The sequence below is a fragment of the Heptranchias perlo genome, chromosome 21 (assembly GCF_035084215.1).
Source record: "Heptranchias perlo isolate sHepPer1 chromosome 21, sHepPer1.hap1, whole genome shotgun sequence".
Taxonomy (NCBI): Eukaryota; Metazoa; Chordata; class Chondrichthyes; order Hexanchiformes; family Hexanchidae; genus Heptranchias; species Heptranchias perlo.
This window is the reverse complement of record NC_090345.1, coordinates 39,953,361-39,976,407: the sequence shown is the minus strand read 5'-3', so window position 1 is coordinate 39,976,407 and position 23,047 is coordinate 39,953,361. Positions and strand designations below refer to the sequence as shown.

At 43.2% G+C, this 23,047-nt stretch overlaps 2 protein-coding genes across 9 annotated transcripts in view; one reads left to right on the top strand and one right to left on the bottom strand.

Annotated features, from left to right (window-relative positions):
* a1cf (apobec1 complementation factor) overlaps window positions 1-11,256 on the top strand; it is a 44,706-nt gene extending 33,450 nt beyond the window's left edge. For 3 of the 6 annotated variants that reach the window (XM_068002569.1, XM_068002566.1, XM_068002565.1), the window contains exons 11-12: window positions 3,085-3,215; window positions 9,627-11,256. In XM_068002569.1, the coding sequence (XP_067858670.1) occupies window positions 3,085-3,215; window positions 9,627-9,838 (343 nt within the window). In that variant the 3' untranslated portion in view covers window positions 9,839-11,256. Of the gene's footprint in view, window positions 1-3,084; window positions 3,226-9,626 lie in introns of all 6 variants that reach the window. The other 3 variants (XM_068002568.1, XM_068002567.1, XM_068002570.1) reach the window with 2 other exon arrangements.
* Window positions 1-23,047, bottom strand: part of asah2 (N-acylsphingosine amidohydrolase 2) — a 206,219-nt gene that overhangs the window by 92,299 nt on the left and 90,873 nt on the right. The window contains exon 22 of one of the 3 annotated variants that reach the window (XM_068002562.1): window positions 18,343-19,856. The exons of the other annotated variants lie outside the window; for them this stretch is intronic. Coding sequence (XP_067858663.1) covers window positions 19,673-19,856 — 184 coding nt within the window. The 3' untranslated portion in view covers window positions 18,343-19,672. Of the gene's footprint in view, window positions 1-18,342; window positions 19,857-23,047 lie in introns of those variants that run through there. 3 annotated transcript variants of the gene reach the window in all.

The following is a 23,047-nucleotide window of genomic DNA, read 5'->3' as shown; positions in this document are numbered from 1 at the left end:
ATCTCCTTAGAGCAGAGAAGGTTAAGAGGAGATTTGATAGAAGTGTTCAAAATCATGAAGAGTTGAGATAAATTAAATAAAGAGAAACTGTTCCCATTGGCAGAAGGGTCAAGACCAGAAGACACAGATTTAAGGTGATTGGCAAAAGAACCAAAGGCAACATGAGGAAAAGCTTTTTTACGCAGCAAGTAGTTATGATCTGGAATGCGCTGCGTGAAAGGGTGGTGGAAGCAGATTCAATTGTGGCTTTCAAAAAGGAATTGGATAAATACTTGAAGGGAAAAAATTTGCAGGGCTACGGGGAAAGAGATTAAGTGGATTGCTCTTACAAAGAACTGGCACGGGCTCTATGGACCGAATGGCCTCCTTCTGTGCTCTAACCATTCTATGATTCTATGCTTCTATGAAGCTTAGACTGAGAAAAGGCCCATTGGACTTCCTCCTTCCATACCCCACGCATGACTCACTCATGACTTCTCCCTCCCGCCCACCATGGTTTCTACACCCTCTTCCTAACCCCCATGTGAATCAAACAAATCTATTAAAAGTTCTACAGCATTCAATCATCTTTCTTAACAGGTATTGATTCAGTTCCTTTATAAATGCATCCACTGAACCAGAGTTAATTACTTTTTTCAGATATATTGTGGGGAAAAATGTCTTCTAATCTCTAAACTTACTTGAGGCTTTTGAATATTGTAAATATCGAGTTCTGAAATAACTGTCCAAGCTAAATAGCCTGCTTAACTGTATCTGTACCTTTCATTGTTTTAAAGACTAATATTGTGTCTCATCTGTCATTTCTCCAGCAAAAATAAGTTCAGTCACCTTAGTCTTAATAACTTAGGCCCATGAAAGCCCTCTTGCCATTCTTCTCTGAACGCTTTCCAATATTCTTTTTGAACTAGGGTGAGAAAAACTGCACACCATGAGGTAAATTTTCTGAGACAAGGACGGAGCCAACTGATCCAATATTTAGTGTGGGCTAAACTGAGCAGAAGATTCCAAATGTAGAGACCACCTATTTCGGTTCAACATAACCTGACAATAAAAAGCTGGAATCAATATAAGTGACCACGAAGCTGTTGGATTGTTGTAAAAACCCAACCGGTTCACTAGCCACTAATTTGCATCAAAACGGCTAGCAGCAGTTCAAGATGGCGGCCTACTGACACCTTCTCAGGGCAACCAGGGATGGGCAGTAAATGCCGCCCTTGCCAGCAATGCCGACATCCCAAGAATACATTTTTTATACCTTGCCACATGCATTACATTTATCCATCAGCGCACCATCTACAGGACAGTCACTGTTGTTTGGGATGGCTCCAATATGCAGGGTGTTCTGACCTCATGATGTATTTTTTTCCACCAAGCCAACACCATATTACTCCAGCGCTAAAAAAAGTCAGGACTTGGTGCAGGCCGAGTGGAGCAAGGATCTTCCAACAGCTCAGATTCTGATTTTCACACCAAATTTACACCACTATAGCCTAAAAAGTACTGTTGGCAATATTAGACGAACACTTAGCACATCCACACGATAGTGCTTCGTCTGCTATTTTAGTGGAAGTGTTAAATCATTTAAATATAAGATTAACACTTGTATTAAAATAGCAAAGAGATATCATGTGAATGCATTAAGTGCTTCATCCACTAACATCAGCAACAGTAAGCTTTAGACTTGTCTGTATAAATTTGTCACAGAAATCCTGGTGTAACAAGGGGATTTAGTGACTCGTGTGATTGTAATTATGACTATATGTTGGAACGTTCTTACTCTACGTTATGTATTGTGTTCAGCCGAGCACAGAAACAGAAGAGTGGGTAAAATTCAGAAGCTAGATTGACGGCAGCTTTGAATCCTGATTCTGTACTGTAACAATAATAATTAGTCTAATTCTAGTTACATGGAATATTTTATTGGAGTGATCATAAAGCAAATTGTACATGAAACAAATGAGCTGGGTTTATAATAAGCGATTATATAAATTAATTTCAGAGATCACTTCGTATAAAAGGTAGGTACTGACATTAAGAGGGCCAGACTGGTCTCCTGGAGTATCTTTGATCACCTAAGGGGATAGGAGAGGAATTTATTTTTCCCCAAATTGACCTGGGTTTTTATCTGGTTTCTCACCACTCCCAGATCATCACATGGCTTTCAGGTGGGCTGGGGAGTCTATATATTGTGATATACAAGGCATTGCAGTTGTGTGGAACAGGCTGGATGGACCAGAGGGTCTTTTCCTGTCAGTCATTGTTCATATGTTCGTATCTCACATAGATTCAAATTTCTCAATGGAGACACAGAGCAGGGAACCTCTGGGAACAAATGCCTTTATCTGGCTTTCCCTCCTTGTTTCAATGAAATTCATTTATCAAACATTGCAAATTAGCCTCCCAAGAAACCAATTTGGAACTGAAACAAAAGTTAATAAAGTCAGGATATGTAATTTTCTTCATTGCCGTGTGATGATGTCCATATTCGTGGCAGTAGATCCTCAGCTCTTCGGATGAGTAAACCAACAACAGGTTGGTTTGTTCCCTAATGCAGAGCCAGATTCAAAAAACCTAACAGCGGCCTTTAAAATTATGAAGGGGCTTGCTAGACATAGAGAAGATGTTTCCACTTGTGAGGGAGTCCAAAACGAGGGGCCATAAATATAAGATAGTCACTAATAAATCCAATAAAAAATTTAGGAGAAACATCTTTACCCAGAGAGTGGTTAGAATGTGGAACTTGCTACCTACCATATGGAGTAGTTGAGGTGAATAGCAATAGATGCCTTTAAGGGAAAACTAGCTAAGTACATGAGAGAGAAAGGAATGGAGGATATGCTGAAAGGGTTAGATGAAGTAGGGTGGGAGGAGGCTCATGTGGAGCATAAACAGACCAGTCGGGCTGAATGGCCTGTTTCTGTGCTGTAAATTCTATGTAATTCCATGTATGTAATGTAATTGCTGTGAATTTGTAAAACATGACCCTGTGTACTCACTGAATTATAAATAGTGCATTTGCCTGCTGTAAAGGATTGCATTAGATGTTCGGACTGAAAAATGAGCAGAATATTTGTTTCCTCGCAGCCAACCGTTCACACCACCCAAACTGTGCACGTCTGTGGAAGAAGCAAAAAGTTACGCAGTGGAGCATGTCCTTCAGATCCTAGGTCTTCAGACTGAGGCCACTGAGCCGCCTGCTCCTGCAGCTTTCACAGGTATGTGAAGGTCCGTACTGACATCATCATCTTCTGCAACTTGCAACGAATTACATGGTTACAAAATATTTTCAATTACTTGGCATATTGCTACAAGATCCATTTTATTGCTGTAACGTCAACATTACATCATTTACAAATCTGTTTTGCTGTTACAAGGATTATGGGCTCGATTTTAAAACGGAACTGCGGGTGCAGAGTCATCTGGGTGCACACGCCGTTCCCGAACCCGGAAGTCCCGCTGGCAATTAAAGCCGGCGGGACGATATTTAAACGAGCAATTCAAGTACTTGAAGTATTTGAAATGTACATGAATCTAATTAAGAGTGAAGGCAAGAGATTTCAACGCTGCCTCAGCGTGTTTCCCGTGCTGTGTGAATCTCGCCATGGTGAAGGAGTCGTGTTTCAGCCGGCAGCCATTTGGATATTTAAATGCCTGTTTGACAGATGGGGATAAAAGGTGAGTTATTGCAGCAGGGCACTCAGTTCTCTGACAATCCTTTGGCTGGGAGATCTTTGTGTTTAGACTGAAAATTGTTGGTTTCCACTCAGAATTGTTCTGTTCACACATATTTACCAACTTTTCGTACCCCCTCAAACTGACACCATCAGGACGGCGGGCACGATGGCTGCATTCACCAGTACATCCGAGGACGAGCAACATCACCATCCTCGCCAGGCATGGCGTGCACTTCTGCCACTCGCAGCACCACAAAACAGTGCTGCGCCACGGGGACCTGCACAAGAGCACAGAAGGGAACAAGAGACAGAGCGACGTCGCAGGAGGCACTACCCTCGCCACAGGGTCTACAGACCGAGGCTCAGCTTCCTGGACCTCTCTGAGCAGCAGTGCACACGGATGCTGAGAGTGAGTTGCCAGGTGGTCGCAGACATCTGCAGCCTCCTTCATGCTGATCTGCTCCCGGCTGGGCCGAGCAGCATCTCCTTACCCGTCGCAGTTAAAGTGACCACTGCCCTCAACTTCTTCACCTCCAGATCATTCCAGGGTGCCACTGGGGACATCGCTATGGTCACTCAGTCATCTGCACACAAGTGCATAAGGCAGGTCACCGATGGCTTCACAGGGCCTCGCAATATGTCAACTTCCCCATGGACGACTTCAGCCAGATGGAGAGGGCAGTGGGATTCCATTCTGTGGCCGGCTTCCCATATGTAAAGGGTGCAATCGATTGCACACATATAGCAATCCAAGCATCTCCACACGAGCCAGGACTGTTCGTCAACAGAAAGGGGTATCACTCCATCAAAGCTCAGCTCGTTTGTGGCCACTGCAAAAGAATCCTTCACGTGTGCACCAGATTCCCTGGCAGCTGCCATGATTCCTTCATTCTGAGGGAATCCAATATCCCGGGCCTCTTCCAAGCATCGAACACCCTTAAGGGCTGGCTCCTTGGGGACAAGAGATACCCCCTGCACACGTGACTCACGACACCTCTGAGCAACCCCTATCAGCAAGCAACAGCATCGATACAACGACAGCCACATCGCCACCAGGTCTATAATTGAACATGCGATAGGACTGCTGAAGATGCAATTTCGATGCCTCGATCGTTCTGGAGGAGCGCTTCAAAACGCACCAGCAAGAACGGGTTGCATTATAGTGTGTTGTGTCCTGCACAGCATGGTGCAACAGAGATGGGTACTGGCTAAGGAGGCCCCATCCCCTCATCCACCATCCGCACCTGCCATCCACATTAAGGAGGAGGACGAACCCATGGGCAGAGCAGCGGCTCACCTGGCTGCTCGTGAGGCCAGGGAGTCACTCATACGTGAACGGTTCTCATAAAATCAGGCAGTGAGAAGAGTCCAGTCCTCACCCACCACCTGGAAAGATCAGCGCCAACACCAGCGCGCCTCCCCCCACCCACCACACCCCTGCACAAAACAGTCCTGCAACTACACATACTCCCACTGTAAAGTCACCCACTGGGTGGCATCAAGTGTCGGTGTTCATGGTGAAGCACATGAATGGGCGCTATCACAAAAGGCAGTCAAGAATAGGCAAGATGTGGCTGTAGTGGTGAGAATGATAACAATTAATGTGACTTTAACAGAAACCAAATATAAATGAAAAACATGACCGTCTGTCAGACACGCTTGTGCATACCCTTCGTGATCACACAATCTTAGCCTTTCTCTTCCTACCGCTTCTACGTGGTGCAACCCCTGTGGCTGCAGCAGAGGTAATGGCAGGTTGCTCATGTCCGTGGCAAGACTGCTTAGATGCTTTTGGCCTACGCCCTCTGGGTTTTGGAGCCCATGAGGGCCCCTCCAAAGACTGCTGCACCTGCACCTGTGCAGGGGCAGACTCGGCCACCTGGAGAGGAGGCAGCATTGTGGATACTGGTTGAGAGGGGGGCAACGGGTGAGTCGTGGGAGCGCTTTGAGTGGCGTTCCCACTTCCGTATCCCCTTTCGCCATCATCCCTCTCCTGGACCAGGCCCACATCTCTCCTACCACCCTGCTGGAGAACAGTTTGGAGGACATGTACGATGCCTTGGAGGCCCAGTTGTAAAGTATCTGTCAGCCTTGTTTAAGGCGACAGAACGTTGTTCACCGTGAGTCCAAACGGCCGTTGTCAGGGCCTGAATGGACTCATTTGTGAGCCGTGCTTGAAGCTCAACGGAGGCTAGCCTTCTCTCCATCATAGACATTCCCGCAGTTACATGCGACACTTTCTGAGATTCCCTCCGGTAGCGATGCCACCATTCCACTAATGCAGGAGTTGGACTCCTCCATCCTCTCTGCTATTGTGGAGAGTGTGCGTGGCACCTGTTCTAGTACCTTGCAAGCATGCTGCTGTCCCTCGATCATTCTCCTTTTAAAGGATGGCCCCCGGGGTTCAGCATCTACATCCAGCTGAGCAGAGCCTGGAGAGGGAGTGTTCCCACCAACGCGGATTCTCCACAGCTGATCCTGCCACCATTGTCTGCGGTGACTCACCAGGTGCCAACCCAACTAACTGACTACTAGGACCCCCGAGGTGTGAGTATCGGCGCTGGTGGCTGGCTCACTAAGATGTGATGGTGCTTCGCCCTCTGCCATCACTGCTGTCATTGAAGGGCCAGTAAGAGAACAGAAGGCAATATTATGCATCATCACAGATATGTCATGTGCGATGAGCATACTGAGGTGTTCAACATGCCAAGCATTGTTAACATCAATTTACGTTGTGTGTGATGAATGTTAAAGTTGTGTCACCAGATGTTTGTGGGGTGCCAGTCTCGGCATCCCCGAAAGACAGGCACTCGAGGGTGCAGCTCATCTGCAGGGCCCCCTCCTCCGCATCTTTGAGGACCACTATTTGTTGTGGCCCCCCTCCAGTTCTCGCCCTCTCGCGTGCATTTTGTGCTCTCTTCTCCTAGAAGGGGAGAAAGAACAGACGTGTGAGTGAGTGATGGTGAAGTGGCCAACCGATGAATGCATTGGTTTGGTTGAGACTGACCGTGAAAGAGATGCATCAAAGGGTGAGTATGAGGCAGAGACATCACATTGGATCAGGATTGGGGTGAGTGGTAGTGGTGGGCTGACTAATGGGGGGGGTGAGGAAGTGCTGAGGAAGAGCAGGTAAGTTAAGGATGAGCCTTAAGTGGGTGTGAGGAGTGATGTGATGGAGTAGTCTTGGCAGTACAGAGTGAGTTGGGGGTGGTGGTGGTGATGTGCACCACAGAATGCAGGAGAATCAGTAAGTGTATGCACTTTTGCTGACCTAGTTAGGTCATTGAAATGCTTCCTGCACTGGATCCAGGTGCGGGAGATGTTGCTGCTGCTGGTGACCTCCTCTGCCACCTCGAGCCAGGCCTTCTTGGTGGCAGAGGCAGGACACTTCCTCCCGTCAGCCGGGTAAAATAGTTCCCTCCTCCTCTTCACCCTGGTCAGTAGCAGCTGAAGTGAGGCATCACTGAATCTTGGAGCAGCCTTGCCCCCGTGCTGCTCCATTTGGTCTTCTTGCTCCTTGCACCAGCAAAAGCCATTGAAGCAATGGCCTTTTAAATCCAGATGCTGCAACTGACAGCCTGTCATGCGGGTGCACAATTCACCCGCTGCACAGCTTTCAGACGGCAAACCCGGAAACAAGGTTAAGGGGCATTAATTAAGTGGCGATCGCGTGTTTGCCGCGCGCCCATTAACTCCCGCCGCCCTTTTAAAATCGAGCCCTGAGTTTTGTGCTTATAAAGGTGAACAATTTCAGTGTTAGGAAATGGAGCCACTTTGCCTTTTGAGGTCAGATACAGCACCACCAGATATACAGTAAAGCTCCCTGAGCTCCAACACAGAACCTCAACGACAAAGGATACATACTCACCATGATACCATCTAATAACTTGACCCAGCCCTAAGTGCGGGAAAATCTGGTCTTGAATTGGAAACTTTAAACTGAAATAGCCAACTCATTAAGAACTGAAATTCCAACATCTCACTGGATGGTGCATATCTCAAGTGAAGCTACATTACTCACAGGTTAATGTATTCGAGAGTCTGGACAGCCGAGGAATCTGGGTGTTTACTCACCAGGAAACCTCTGCAGGGTGCAGGCACTTCCCCACGGCTAGTCTGACAGCCTCTGGAAGGTTTCAGCCAAGTTTTGAAAATCTCAATAAGGCACCAATCTTTGCTGCTATGATTCCAGTCACAGGGATCAGTAGCTACTCACTGTGATGAAGGAGCAGTATAAAGAATGATGGTGAAGATGGCACTGTGTTGCCACTTCTTGTAAATGGACAGACATCACCCAACCTGAACCTAAGCCAAGTACAGTACTTCATAATACATTCGGACCAGCCTTGAATTTGATTGCACATGACTCTGGTTCCTCTTGGACTCCACGTTTATAAACAGAGAGCATGTAATGCACATTAAGCTTCAAGGTTAAAAAAACATGTTGGGAGCACATCAAGTTCTGAAAAGAAAATTAAACTCTGCTAGGCAACCTGGGTTGGGTTCGTGAATTTACAGTTTCAGTTGAATTGTCAAGAGAGGGGACAGGCAAACTGCACTTAGAGGGAGGTGAAAAAAGGCAGTTACACGTAGATACACACTGAACTTACCACATGCAAACAGGCCATTCTGCCCAACCAGTCCGTGTTGGCGTTTACCCTCAACGCAAGCAAATAGTTCTAATCACATTTACCCACTCTGTTCCCATCTCCCTTCAATTCCTTTCTCCTCCATCCACCTATCCAATTTAATCTTGACAGATGTTGGCAGAGTTTCTGCCTGAGGTGGTTTAATTCTCCCAGGAGTCCGGTGACAGAACGACACTGGCAGTGACCTGGGATTAGGTCAATCACCTGCTGCCTCAGGCTGATAACAATTCATGGTGTTGGGCCCCTGTTTAAAATAACAGGAAAGAGTGCGTGGAGAGAAAAATAAAGTCTTCTCACTTATATTTGTCATTATAAGCCGCACAAACCACACTTTATCCAGTTGAAAAATGAGCCTGGGAACCATCATAGTAAACCTGGCTTGGGACGTTTTACTATATTAAAGGTGCTATATAAATACAAGTTGTTTCTGTTGTTGTTGTAGGTTATTATTAAATGTGAATATTTATTGGCTGCCCATTTTGAAAATGCGGCCTGCTCTGAGGCACGATACAGCCAGCGTTAGGCTTGCATTAAAGAGGCTCTCTGTAACTCAAGAGCACCCAAATAAAGCTGGAAGTAGTTGCGATCGCCCAGAAATTCAGTGATTGTTTCCAGCATCTAGGGACAAACTTTTGCGATTCACAATTACAGTCAAAAGAACACACGGCTAATGATTGAATTTGATGTCGAAAGAAAGAGAGATGGCTTTCGCGGAATACAAAAACAAATTTGCAAAAGACGTGAAGGGTACTTACCCTGGGTGACTGCTGCCAGTCGGTCTCATAATGTGAGCAGTAAGGATTATGCCATTGGATCTCTACATTTAAAGCTTGTAGTAATGAGCCAAGTTGATAAGAGCATTAAAATATAAAATATATATTGGGCTAATTTTCCCAAGTACACGCTGGCAACAGGGAATCTTGTTTGCCCCCGGCGCACGTCGGGAAGTCACTGGTCTGCGATTTTCCGACCCATGCGCGGCGGAGGGGGCAAAGTTCACTGCCGACTACACGTGCTCGGAAAGTTCCTCCATTTTGTGTTCCTGATCAAAGGAGTGAATTCCTTGCCTGAAAATCACCAATCTTAACTGGAATACTGTAAAGTCAGGCATTATTAGGTAATAAGGCCGAGTGTGACCAATTCTTAAAAATAAAGCAAAGGGTGGACATGAGTCACTGGTTACTAGGCCAAAAATAAACAAACAAAAAAAGAATGTGTCATCAACACACCTAACATTTCATTTACTAACATCCAGCTTGTAAACTAGCACCCAGGGTAATGATTGCTTTGCATCTTCTTTCAGGCAGACCTCTGTGTATGCCTGTCTCCTACTTGGCTTCATCTACTGATCTCCCATTCCCATGTTATGCTACAGGATACGCATTAGCAGGCGCCGCAGCTACACAGCTGAAACAAGCGGTTGCCCTCGGCCAGGACCTAGCTACATATGCAACGTATGAAGGTTATCCAGCATTCGCGGTGCCTGCACGCGGAGACACCTACGGAGCATTCTGAGAAGATAAGGACAGTGACGGGCAGCCTCGCCAACACACTTTAACTGCAGCTGTAGGAATGCTGATTTTAAATTAACAGCCAAATACAGGAATAGATTAGTAGAATGTGATTACTCTTAATGATATGATTCGAATGGCCATATATGAGGAAGAGATTTCAATAATAGCTAGATACGAATTAGATTGCAAGCCTGATCAGCTACTATACACACATGTATGTATATATATATATATATATACACACATTAAGGACGTATCTTAACTTAAGAAAACTTTTTTTTTTAAAAGTGAGAAAGCTTTATGGCCCTTTAATATTTTTATATTTCTCAGGTATGATTTGGCCTTCGTGTTTACATTGTACTTCATACTTTTGCCATACAGGATACTCAGTTATTAGAGGAATATTAAAGTGTTTGAGTAAGATGTGTGTAACTATTTTAGGTATATATATGTAGAATGTATCCATCTGCAGCACCTGTATTTACTGATGGAGTTCATGTTTACTAAATTTCAATACATCATTTGGACTGCCATATGCCAACTACAAACCTCTGCCAAGGTTTAGTTAACTATAGTGCCACAAAATGGCTCCTACAAAACCAGATACCATTGAAACATTTTTATGTCAAAATGTAAAGCAAGTTGCATCTTGCTGGCCTAGTCAGAGAGAAAAAGTTAAAAAAAAAAGCTTCAAACATACAGCTGCTATATACCAATATCCAAGTAGATTAGAGACTAAAGTTGAGCTTTCTTCAGTATTTACCATCTTACCATTTTAATGATGGTTGATTCCCTTTCTTCAATGCTTTGGCTGACCTTTTTTTTAAGTTTAAAATGGAACAAAACTATGCTTTATTGTATTGTGTCCAAAAAAGCATTAATGTTGTATTTGGGCTTTTTAAGGTATTCAGGAAGGTGCCAAAGCAGTAAACAGTGGTAACAGTATTAAAACACACGCCTGGGAGCGTTCAGAACTTATTTTTGTACCAGTCGTCAAAATATCAATGTTTGTACAGAATTCTAAACTGAGAGAATATAACATTTTCTCTCAAATATCGAAATGTTCAATAAAGAAAATCACCAATCATTGAAGAAACTGTTATCAGGGGAAAATTACTGACTAATAAAATATATGAATAAATTGGCACCACGGAATCATGGGAATACTACTACTTTTTGTCTGTGTAATCATAAGTTATAAAAGAAGGAATATTCTGAAGCCATAGTGTGTTTCATTGCATTTTAATTTCTCTTTGTTTTTAACCAGTTACCATCAAAGTGATGTAAAACATTCATCTCAATTCTTCATCAGTAATGATACTGAAATTTTTCAGAATGTATCAATAAGTGTGACACAAATAATTAAAGATGTCTACTTCTATATCAACTGTGTTTCCAATAAATGATTTTTTAAAAATACCCTTTACCTGTTAGGTACAAAAATGATTTCAATCATGTGAGCAATCTTCTCCTGCTTCAGTGGCAGCACTCTCGCCTCTGAGTCACAAGGTTGTCAGTTCAAGTTCCACTCCAGAGACTTGAGCACATAATCTAGGCTGACACTTCAGTGCAGTCCTGAGGGAGTGCTGCACTGTTGAAAGTGCTTTCTTTTGGATGAGACGTTAAACCAAGGCCCTGTCTGCCCTCTCACATGAATGTATAAGATCCCGTTGCACTATCTCGAAGAAGAGCAGGGGCATTCTCCCTGGTGTCCTGGCCAATATTTATCCCTCAACTAATATCACTTAAAAAAAAGATTAATCTGGTCATTATCACATTGCTGTTTGTGGGCAAATTATGTGCAAATTGGCTGCCCCGTTTCCTAAACAGTGACTACACTTCAAGAAGTATTTCATTGGCTGTATAGCGCTTTGGTACGTCCTGAGGGTATGAAAGATGCTACTTAAATGCAAGTCATTCTTTTTCCAGACCTATGTCCCAAGTCACATTCTCTGCTCTTCTGAATTGAGCTGCTTTCACGCCCTCTGCCCCACCATTAGTGGCAGAGCCTTCAGCTGTCTTTCCCGACTGTCCCCTCCATCTTTCCCACCTTCAAAAGCCACCTCATTCTTTAACTATGCCTACTGGCTAATTTTTCTCCCACGACTGCTTGGCGTTCATTTCTCTTCTGTGATGCTTGAGCTGTTAAGGTCCCTGGATAAATGCAAGTTTTTGTCACACTCACGAGTTCTCTGCCTTGGACAGAGGTGAAATTGTATTTCTGTTCCCTTGCAAAAATGGACTCTATTAATCAAATTGTAGGGGCACACAGAAGAATTAAATGTAAAAAATAAATGATACTTTTATAGCTCATAAAAGTCTTTCTAGAATATACAAACTAAAATCAGATGAACAAAAAAAAAGTCAATTTTTGAACATACCAGCTGGTAGTGATTTTTGAGGTCAAGTGGCTCCAAATCAACTTTCAGATTGGTCCAAAATATTGGCTTCCATCAAAATCCATGGAACCTCTCTGTGAGCTACATCACTGGAGCAGATCTGGGCTATAAAAATCCATAATGGCAGGGGAAGCCTACAATACTTGACTGAAATAAGAATTGGTCTTAATAAATAGGAAATAGAACCAATGATTGTAAAAAAAAGAGATGGGGAGATCTTTATAGAGATAATATTTCCCAGCCTTTGTTTCAATCCTACAATTTCATGGGATAATGGACAGACAAAATAGGAAATGTAAACACCAAAATGAAAATGTGCGGAACTTCGCCCCTTGGAATTCTGTTTTCGATAAGGTGGCCAAGTTATCTTAAATAATGTAAGTATCTTATTTTTCATTCTGCTCTATCCCGTGCCAATTATGTCACCATGATAAGTGCCAACTATTCCTTCCACATGAGATGAGGGGTGGGGGCGGGGTGCAAGAGAGTTCACTTGGCCATAATGAGTAAGTTAGACTTTGAAGGGAGAAGGAAATTCCCCACCGTCTACTCTTACTTGTTAGGAATGGAACATGTCCCCAAAATCTCATGGTTTTGATGCCAGAAATGACTGCTGCAGTCTTGTAATGTATATATTGCTTAACTCCTCCAGTATGTGACATTCTTGCTCGATTTCTGCTTTAAACATATGAAATATAGCCCAATACATCATGTGCGATAATTCACATACTCAGGAACATTTTGCACTGCACAAGTCGGGCTGTCTTGCCAAATCATTCCCATTGTTTTCGGTTAATGGTTGGAGCCAGTTCTCTCTCCCAACTAAATTGAGTGCTGGAAGCCACTCCTTGTTGGTATTACAAAGCTGCTTCAATATCATAGATACCTCCTAGCAGTCTCTGCTGTGTTGTAGGTTCAGTGTTACTGAGCTCTTTCATAATAACGTGAATATTTCTAAGCATCAACTGCATGTGTTTAAAGAGGGTTGTGGAATCTTATTTCGAGTCCCCCAAACTTAGAGGCACTTTCGTTTAGCAAGGATCAATTTATTCCCTATTTTAAAAATTCTTCAGTCATCTCTGTGGGGGCAGGGAAAAAATACAAACAAATATAGAGACTTTCCACTCCATCGAAGACTCCTTTCTAGCTTAAAGCTTCTACTTTATCGAGATTCCTCCCCCTCCCAACTATCAATAAAGTGTAGTTAGATACAGTCAAAGCAGAAAATATGGCAGGCTCCCATGCCATAGCCCCACTATCAGTTCAAACATCAGGAATAACCCCACTTCTTAGGACAAAACAGGAAGTAGAACGAAGTCAAAGGACAACCATGAGCAAAAACAGAACAGTCCCAAACGGAAAACTCACTTCCTAATTCCATTCTACTCTCGGACAAAAATTAAAATCGGCCCAGTATCTTTTGTCAAAATATTATTTCCCTCTCCTCCATTCATTATTATACACACAGCAATTTAACTAGCACCATTTTTCATTGAAATAAGCACTTCTCAACAGAGCAGCCAAAGCATCACTCCAGTTAGGGCCCATTCTGCTGGTCTCACTAATTTAATAGCTACCATTTAATGCATGTTCCCTTTACAGATTTCATAAAACTTTTGCTTTTAGCACAGAATGATTCTACTGTAGAAATTAAGTGAGTTAACAAGCCTATAAAAACATTTTACTCTAATGTGGGGACCATATAAACAAAGTCCAATCAGAGGACTTAAAATAATTTCCTGGATTTCTCTGAACGTTTTCTGACAGGGTCAGGCGCAATTCCTAACCTTCTACTTCTTTCCTGCTCCAATATTCAGGAGTTTTACACTTGGAAAGGTCTTTCTCATTTTAGGACTTTGTTGTAATTTTTCTTGTTGCTGCAGGACTTAAATCCCTGCAGCAGCTTAAAGAGCCAAACATCATCAAAAGACATTTTACTGCAAACCAGGACATTTGTTGGTGGAAAATATGAGGCTAGCCTATTGTAGGATGCACAGCACATCCACCCATCCCCCACAAAACAAATGTAGATGTTGAAGTGATCCTGTAGGGATCCAGAAGGGAGGCACTGTTCGGCACTCACAAGCGGAGGGCCCCAAGGAGAGCTGCTCAAAGAAAATGGGGGGAGGTGGCCAGAGCGGTAAATGTTAAATGCAATCAACCAATGCACTGTTACCCACAGTGATACTACACCACCCCCGCCCACCCCACCTCAATGTATTTGAATGGATGAATTGCGTGTGGATTATTGATAAAAATCCACCAGATAAGGTGGTGATGGAGGCCTTGTGTAACAGAAGGAATCCACACAGATTCAGACACAGTCGCAACATAAACACAACTCAGAATCGAAGATCCACAAAATGCGTATGTGACGCCCTGAAAGAACACATAACTACAGACATAAAACATCATTCCTTTGATTGTGACTATGGTGCATTTACCTTCCTCACTCTCCTCAACCTCCATGCAGCATTCGATATGGTGACCATGCCATCCTACTCCAATGCATCTCCTCCATTCTCTATCTCAGTGGGACTTCCCAAGCTTGGTTCCACTTTTACCAATGCAGTCGAACCAGAGCGTCTCCAGCAATGGCTTCTCTTCCCCATCCCTGCACTGTTACCTCTGGAGTCCTCCAAGGGTCTATGCTTGACCCCCTCCTCTTCCTCAGCTACATGCTGCCCCTTGGTGACATCATCCGAATATATGGGGTCAGTTTTCATACGTACATTGACAATAGCCAGCTCTATCCCCTCCACTGCCTCTGTGCAGTCAGACTACTTGTCTGACAGCCAGTCTTGGATGAACCACAATCGGTAAGACCAAAGCCACTGTCTTCAGCCCCACCACAAACTCTGTACCCCTACCAGTGATTCCAACCACCTCCCCAGCAATTGTCTCAGGTTGAACCGGACTGTTTGCAATCTCAATGTCCTATTCGACCCTGAGCTGAGCATTTGACATGATATCATCTTCATCACAATGAACGCCTAATTCCCTCTCTATAACATCTCCTGCCTCTGCCCCTACCTCACCTCATCCGCTGCTGAAACTCTCATTGATCCCTTTGTCATCTCCAGACTCAGCTATTCCGGTGCTTTCCCGGTTGGCCTTCCCTCCTCCATGTTCTGTAAACTTCAGCTCATCCAAAACACTACTGACCTTATCTTATCCTGTACCAAGTCGCATTCACTGAACGCTCCAGACCTTGCTGACTCCTGGTCTCCCAATGCCTCCAATTTAAAATTCTCATCCTCATGTTTAAATCATTTCATGGTTTTGCCCCAACCAATCTCTTTAGTTTCCTTCAGCCCTATACCTCCCTCAGAACTCTCTGTCTGATTCTGGCCCCACATTCTGGAATTCCCTACCAATAACCTCTGCACCTCTCCACTTTCCCTTCCTCCTGTGAGACCCTCCTTAAAACCCACCTCTTTCACTAACCTTTGGACACCACCCCTAAAATCTCCTCCTCTGGTTTGGTGTCCATTTTTGTCTGATGACGCCTCTCTGAAATACCTTGGGATGTTTTGTTACATTAAAAGGTGCAATATAATTGAAAGTTGTTGTTGATTGATAACAAATGTAGGAGCAGTCAATTTTTATAAGTAGAATGTGCAGCCACTGTAAATACAAGCCATTGTAAATGAATGGTTAACACATGCAAATAGCAGACAAAGGAATCCCATAGCAGCATGTTAAGCATATGTCTGCTAATATTTATCTGTGGAGTTTTTTTTTATTTGTTCATGGGATGTGGGCATCACTGGCAAGGCCAGCATTTATTGCCTATCCCTAATTGCCCTTGAGAAGGTGGTGGTGAGCCGCCTTCAAGAACCGCTGCAGTCCATGTGGTGAAGGTTTTCTCATAATGCTTTTAGGAAGGGAGTTCCAGGATTTTGACCCAACGACGATGAAGGAACGGTGATATATTTCCAAGTTGGGATGGTGTGTGACTTGGAGGGGAACGTGCAGGTGGTGTTGTTCCCATGTGCCTGTTGCCCTTGTCCTTGTCCTTCTAGGTGGTAGAGGTCGCGGGTTTGGGAGGTACTGTCGAAGAAGCCTTGGCATCCTGTGGATGGTACACACTGCAGTGACGGTGCACTGGTGGTGAAGGGAGTGAATGTTTAGGGTGGTATACGGGGTACCAATCAAGCGGGCTGCTTTGTCCTGGATGGTGTCGAGCTTCTTGAGTGCTGTTGGAGCTGCACTCATCCAGGCAAGTGGAGAGTATTCCATCACGCTCTTGACTTGTGCCTTGTAGATGGTGGAAAGGCTTTGAGGAGTCAGGCGGTGAGTAACTCACCGCAGAATACCCAGCCTCTGACCTGCTCTTGCAGTCACAGTATTTATGTGGCTGGTCCAGTTTAATTTCTGGTCAATGGTGACCCCCAGGATGTTGATGGTGGGGGAATTCGGCGAAGGCAATACCATTGAATGTCAAGGGAAGGTGGTTAGACTCTTTCTTGTTGGAGATGGTCATTGCCTAGCACTTGTCTGGTACGAATGTTACTTGCCACTTATAAGCCCAAGCCTGGATGTTGTCCAGATCTTGCTACATGTGGGCATGGACTGCTTCATTATCTGAGGGGTTGCGAATGGAACTGAACGCTGTGCAATCATCAGCGAACATTCCCACTTCTGACCTTATGATGGAGGGAAGGTCATTGATGAAGCAGATGAAGATGGTTGGGCCTAGGACACTGCCCTGAGGAACTTCTGCTGCAATATCCTGGGGCTGAGATGATTGGCCTCCAACAACCACCACCATCTTCCTTTGTGCTAGGTATGACTCCAGCCACTGAAGAGTTTTCCCCCTGATTCCTACTGACTTCAATTTTACTAGAGCTCCTTGGTGCCACACTCGGTTAAATGCTGCCTTGATGTCAAGGGCAGTCACTCTCACCTCACCTCTGGAATTCAGCTCTTTTGTCCATGTTTGGACCAAGGCTGTAATGAGGTCTGGAGCCAAGTGGTCCTGGCGGAACCCAAACTGAGCATCGGTGAGCAGGTTATTGGTGAGTAAGTGCCGCTTGATAGCGCTGTCAACAACACCTTCCATCACTTTGCTGATGATTGAGAGTAGACTGATGGGGCGGTAATTGGCCGGATTGGATTTGTCCTGCTTTTTGTGGACAGGACATACCTGGGCAATTTTCCACACTGTCGGGCAGATGCCAGTGTTGCACCTGTACTGGAACAGTTTGGCTAGAGGCACGGCTAGTTCTGGAGCACAGATCTTCAGCTCTACAGCTGGGATGTTGTCAGGGCCCATAGCCTTTGTTGTATCCAGTGCACTCAGCCATTTCTTGATATCACGTGGAGTGAATTGAATTGGCTGAAGACTGACTTCTATGAGGGTGGGGATAACAGGAGGAGGCCGAGATGGACCATCCACTCGGCACTTCTGGCCAAAGATGGTTGCAAATGCTTCAGCCTTGTCTTTTGAACTCATGCTGGACTCTGTCATCATTGAGGATGGGGATGTTTACAGAGCCTCCTCCTCCCGTTAGTTGTTTAATTGTCCACTACCATTCACGAATGGATGTGGCAGGACTGCAGAGCTTTGATCTGATCCGTTGGTTGTGGAATAGCTTAGCTCTGTCTGTAGCATGTTGCTTCCACTGTTTAGCATGCATGTAGTCCTGTGTTGTAGCTTCACCAGGTTGGCACCTCATTTTTAGGTTCGCCTGGTGCTGCTCCTGGCATGCTCTTCTACACTCCTCATTGAACCAGGGTTGATCCCCTGGCTTGTTGGTAATGGTAGAGTGAGGAATATGCCGGGCCATGAGGTTACAGATTGTGCTGGAATACAATTCTGCTGCTGCTGATGGTCCATAGCGCCTCATGGATGCCCAGTTTTGAGCTGCTATTTCTGTTCTGAATCTATCCCATTTAGCACAGTGGTATCCTCCATTTTCTTGTGATTACAATAATGTTGAAACTGTTCATTCAATTCCAGTCAGATTTTGCATATGGCTTTTACCAATCAAGGTATGCATCTAACTTTCTCACCAAAGTCCCATATTCAGATTTGTACACTGACTACCAATTCTCAACAATTGCATTTTCTTAATAAGAAACATTGGCCTGCTTTACAAAGTTCTGTTCACAAATTAAGCTTTTATTTGTTGCAATAGGTCACATGAAATTATCTCACCTTTGGAGATAACAGTTTATTACCCAGTTTTTAAGAAAGTCAGGATATACCTTGGCACAATTACTGGTCGGTAGAAAGAAACCACATGTTAGAATTAATCCAAGGTGGCTGCCATGGACAAGTTGTTTTTGTGGAATGTTGGCAAGGTGGTGACATCATTCTCGTTTTGATTACATTAGCAAAATCCACCTCAAAGAAGTGAGATTTGGAAGAGTGATATCTTTTGGCATTTTATCTGTTCACTAAGACTTTGCATTCCTCCTTTAATCCAAAAACAAATATAGCAAAGAGAACTGTTTATTGAACTATTCTTCTATTTAAAGCTCTTCAATTGTACATCAGTGAGCACACACTCCAGCAAGATCATGCACACTTTCTAAATTTACATTTAATGATTTTGTTTAAACTCATTAGAGAAGTCCCCACTTTTTAATGTCAATAATTATAACCATCATTTAATTGATAAATCTGAAGTAATGAAACTATTTACCTGGGACTAATATCTGTAATATTAATGCTAATCAAAACAGTAGCTTAGTGTATGTAGTAAGTGAAGGAAGAATATTACTACTGAATATTAGCATGCCAATTCAAGGCTTAGAAAAAGAACATTACAAGCTATACTTCTTTGTGCAATATTGTTTCTGTAATTAAACAGGAATGTAATCATGTAAATGTTTAATGATAGTTTGGTTTAAATTAGAAAGGCCAAATCAAATACAACTAATTGAATCTAATTTTATTTCTTTTACTGACATTCCTGCTCCAAAGTCCCTTCTGTTTATTTAGGGATTAGGCAGCATTTTTATGTCAAGCTTCATTCCAATTATCACCAAAGAGAATTCCAGGCAATGACTTGTTATGTTGGGTACAATTTCAGGCATTTTAAAAACTGCTCAGTTCTCCTTTCCATCAAAATGTTAAAAATATATTCCAATCTAAACCAAGGCCATTTGTTATGGAAAAAATAATCTGTTTTGTCAATATTATTATTTCATTTATTTTACAGGTTAATCATTAACTACCCTCTGGGTGTGGAAAGTTAAATGATCTTCTAGATGCTACCACAATTTATTTTGTGCAGTTAGAGAGTTCCCAAATCTTAGTTCTGCCCCAGAAACGTGCATTGTGACAACCAGTGGCAAACCATCCAACCAGACTATGAGTTAATGCAGACAGACTCTTTTTTAAATTTACTGGTAAACAGAAATGTTAAAAATCAATCAGAATTTAAAATTGTAAAATGGAAACATGATATTATGGATTATGAGTTTCAATTTCTCACTTCAAAAGGGGAAGAGGAGCCCTCATAAGGAGTGAAGATTGGTTTCAGAAATTGTTGCGTCTTAAAATGGCCGAAATGGCGCATTTTGTACGTTCCGAGCTCTGCAGAGTATGGGATGTGCCAGGCCACTGTGACATTGCTATGGCCTTTAGGTGCTTTCTTCCAGTACAACCTAAAAATAAATATAAAAGGAACAATCTACAGTTATAAAATGCAAACAGAATAAATCCCGCCAAGAACCATAGCCACCTGCAGGGAATCTCTCGACATTAACATTCCTCCAACTGAGTCCAAAGTCAAGTCGAAGAGCTTCCTCAGATCATTTTTTAAATACAACATGTGCAAGAGGAGGGTCACTAACAGACATCATCTCGATTCACAAATACTTGGAACACAGAAAATCAAACGGGACTGACAGTGACACCGAACCTGAAATGAGAAGTGATTAAGGAGTGTTTTGAAGTCAGTGTTGCTGAGCAAGTTTATACAAAGCTCCACTACAACAGGACACTCTCTCTGGAGGTAACTAGCAATGGTGACTCTTTGGTCTGTTCTACATGGCTGTCTTCAAAATGCTGGGTTATAACAAATACTAGAAAATAAACTAACATTCGGGTTGCCAACTCTGATCGGACATATTCCTGGAGGTTTCGTCACATGACCTCCAGCCTCCAACCGCCCCACCCCCACGCTCCTGCCATTGGTCACCTATCACATCTATCCTTGCAGCCCACCGCCTTCCCACGCCAATTAGAAAGCAAACAGGCTCTCAATTACCCGACTGGATGATGCTCGACTGTCAGTCAAACAGCCCGATATGCCCCCTCTCCAATAACTAATAAATGTTCAAAAAAAATGAAAGAAGCTCACACAATTTTTTTTGATGTCCCTATGAATTTTCTCCCAGGTTGCCTGGAGATTAACCTTCAATTCCTGGAGACTCCCAGACAATCCTAATTAACATGTTCAGCAACTGTTGCTCTGCTTCTTTCTGCTGCCAAATATTGTTGGTTTTGAACCGCAGCTTTTGGCTGACTGAATAAAATGAGTCCCATCCTTTCATGTACACTTTCAATTTAGCTGCATAATCATTTCAATCCATTCTTGGATGATTATTTCCATCTGCTCGAAGAAAATCTCCTGACTAAACTACAAAGACGCACTTCCTCCCTGTTAGTTTAGTATATTTTCACTGTACTGTGTTCCATTCACAGATTAGCTTGTATTTTAAATACACACTGTTTCATTTCAAAACATATTTATTTCTGATTTTAAATAATTTCTGGCTTTGCGACATACTTCATTTATCCCCATCTCTATGCAGAACATGATTTGAACAGGGATAATCTCCTGATGTCTATGCAAACTCGTACTGATAGCAGTTATTATCAGTACAAGATTACACCAGCTCTCAATTTCTGAGCAAACAGCGGCCAGGCTCTGTTAATATTCTCGGTGATGAAAGCCTCTCACAGACCCATGAACCAACCAGAGAAGGACTGTCATAGGTCATTGAACCAGCTTAAGCAGGCAAGGTTCCATGGGGCAACTGGACTAGAATTTCTCAATATCAGTTCAATCTTTTTGACAGTGCTTGTAAACATTTCACTGGGACTATTTAAATCGGCCAGAGACAAGATCTAATGTGGATTCCTATTTTTAATACATGCCTGGTATAAATGAGATATATGTAGCTAGTCGACAATATACTATGCTTGCGGCAAAGAAACTCAGGCAGCGATATCACATTTTAACTTGTCATAGTGAGACTGATTGACATATTCTAACAGAACGATGACACGAGATAGTTATGAAGATACTTTCCATCTACATTACCACGGCAACCACCAAGGGTGACAGGAATCCGAGATCATGTGTCTCGTTATCAACATATTTCAACTGGCCAGTGGCCAACTGCAGCGTGAAATTAGTTTTAAACCGATAGACCCCAATGTGACAGATTTACACCTGAGATTTTATAATGGCAGTGTTTACTTCACCACAGCTACTCATTGGTGCAATCTGTAAGTATTAATCTACTGCATAACAAGTCAGCTGTCTCCTCCCTCCATAGCCTCAAATATAAACCAGCACCTCACATTTATTTTTAGAATTTCTTTCAATTCTCTGATCTCTTCTCTGACACTTTTAGTTGATGTCTCTCCACCTTTCCCTCCCTTGTAACCTGATTAAGTTATGTTCTTATCCAATGGATAAAATGGAAGTTGTTAAGAAGGGATGCTCGACACTGACCCAGTCCTGGCCCCCATCCCCATAATATTTTGTGCTACCAAATCGTAGTGATATTAATTTTAGCATCCATTCGGAAAAGTGCATCACCACAGAATTTGTTTTTAAAGGCGGGGGAGCATTTGATAAAGGTCATTACCACAGGAATGTACAATAAATAAGGAAAACCCATTCAAGTAAAGGTCATCGTGTTGTTTTTATTCTTCTTAAAGGGTGAGGGGAGAGTGTGAGTAAATGTCCTGTGTGGATTTCGTAACCGAGAAACAAATACATGATGGACAAGCAGTTTGTGAGATGATGAGTTTGTTTACTACTTGAATCATTGACAGGGTCAGTATGCTAAAGTTTGCTTTTACTTTTTGAAGCAATAAATACTCAGTCCCAAGAGTCCGTTACCACTGCAGTCTCTCCCTCACATACACAGAAACAGGCAGCTGTTGGCTAACACAAACTAAATTCAAAAGTATGCTGAGAAGTGAGTTTATTCTAAAAAAAAACCTGAAGCCCAGGCAGAGAAACAACTCCCCAACATTGCGCGCTAAATTGCTGAAAACTTGTGTCATAGTAATGGTGTATCTACGACTCACACATTATTATGGTGCAGAAATTAACGCCTGAATGACTTATGCCATTTCTTAATTTGCTGGGACTTTTCCACTGCTCCATCGGCACCCTCACCGAAAAGGTTAAACAGCTAATGATCATTGCTCCAACCCACCCCCCCCACCACCTTAAAATCAATGGGAAGATCAAATTTGCTGATTTAACATCACTGTGATCGCCACAGACACTTAGACCATTGTAGAGTGCTGCTGAAGGGCTTAGATTCAGTGAAGTATTCAATCGCTCAGCAGGTTGCCTGAGGGTAACTTTTTTACTGACTTGTTCTAGGAACTTCATTGAAATCTTAAACCTCGATTCAGTAATAAATGTTTTGACAGCCAGGCATGTTCCGATTTCCCCCCGACAGATATTTTTATATTAATATTTACTGAGCTTCTGCACTAAGCATGGATTGCAACCAGTAATGAATCATGGCTAGGGATCAGGAGACTACCCCATGCAAATAGGTCCCATTAAACGCCAATTTACATATTTATGTTTCAGTACAAA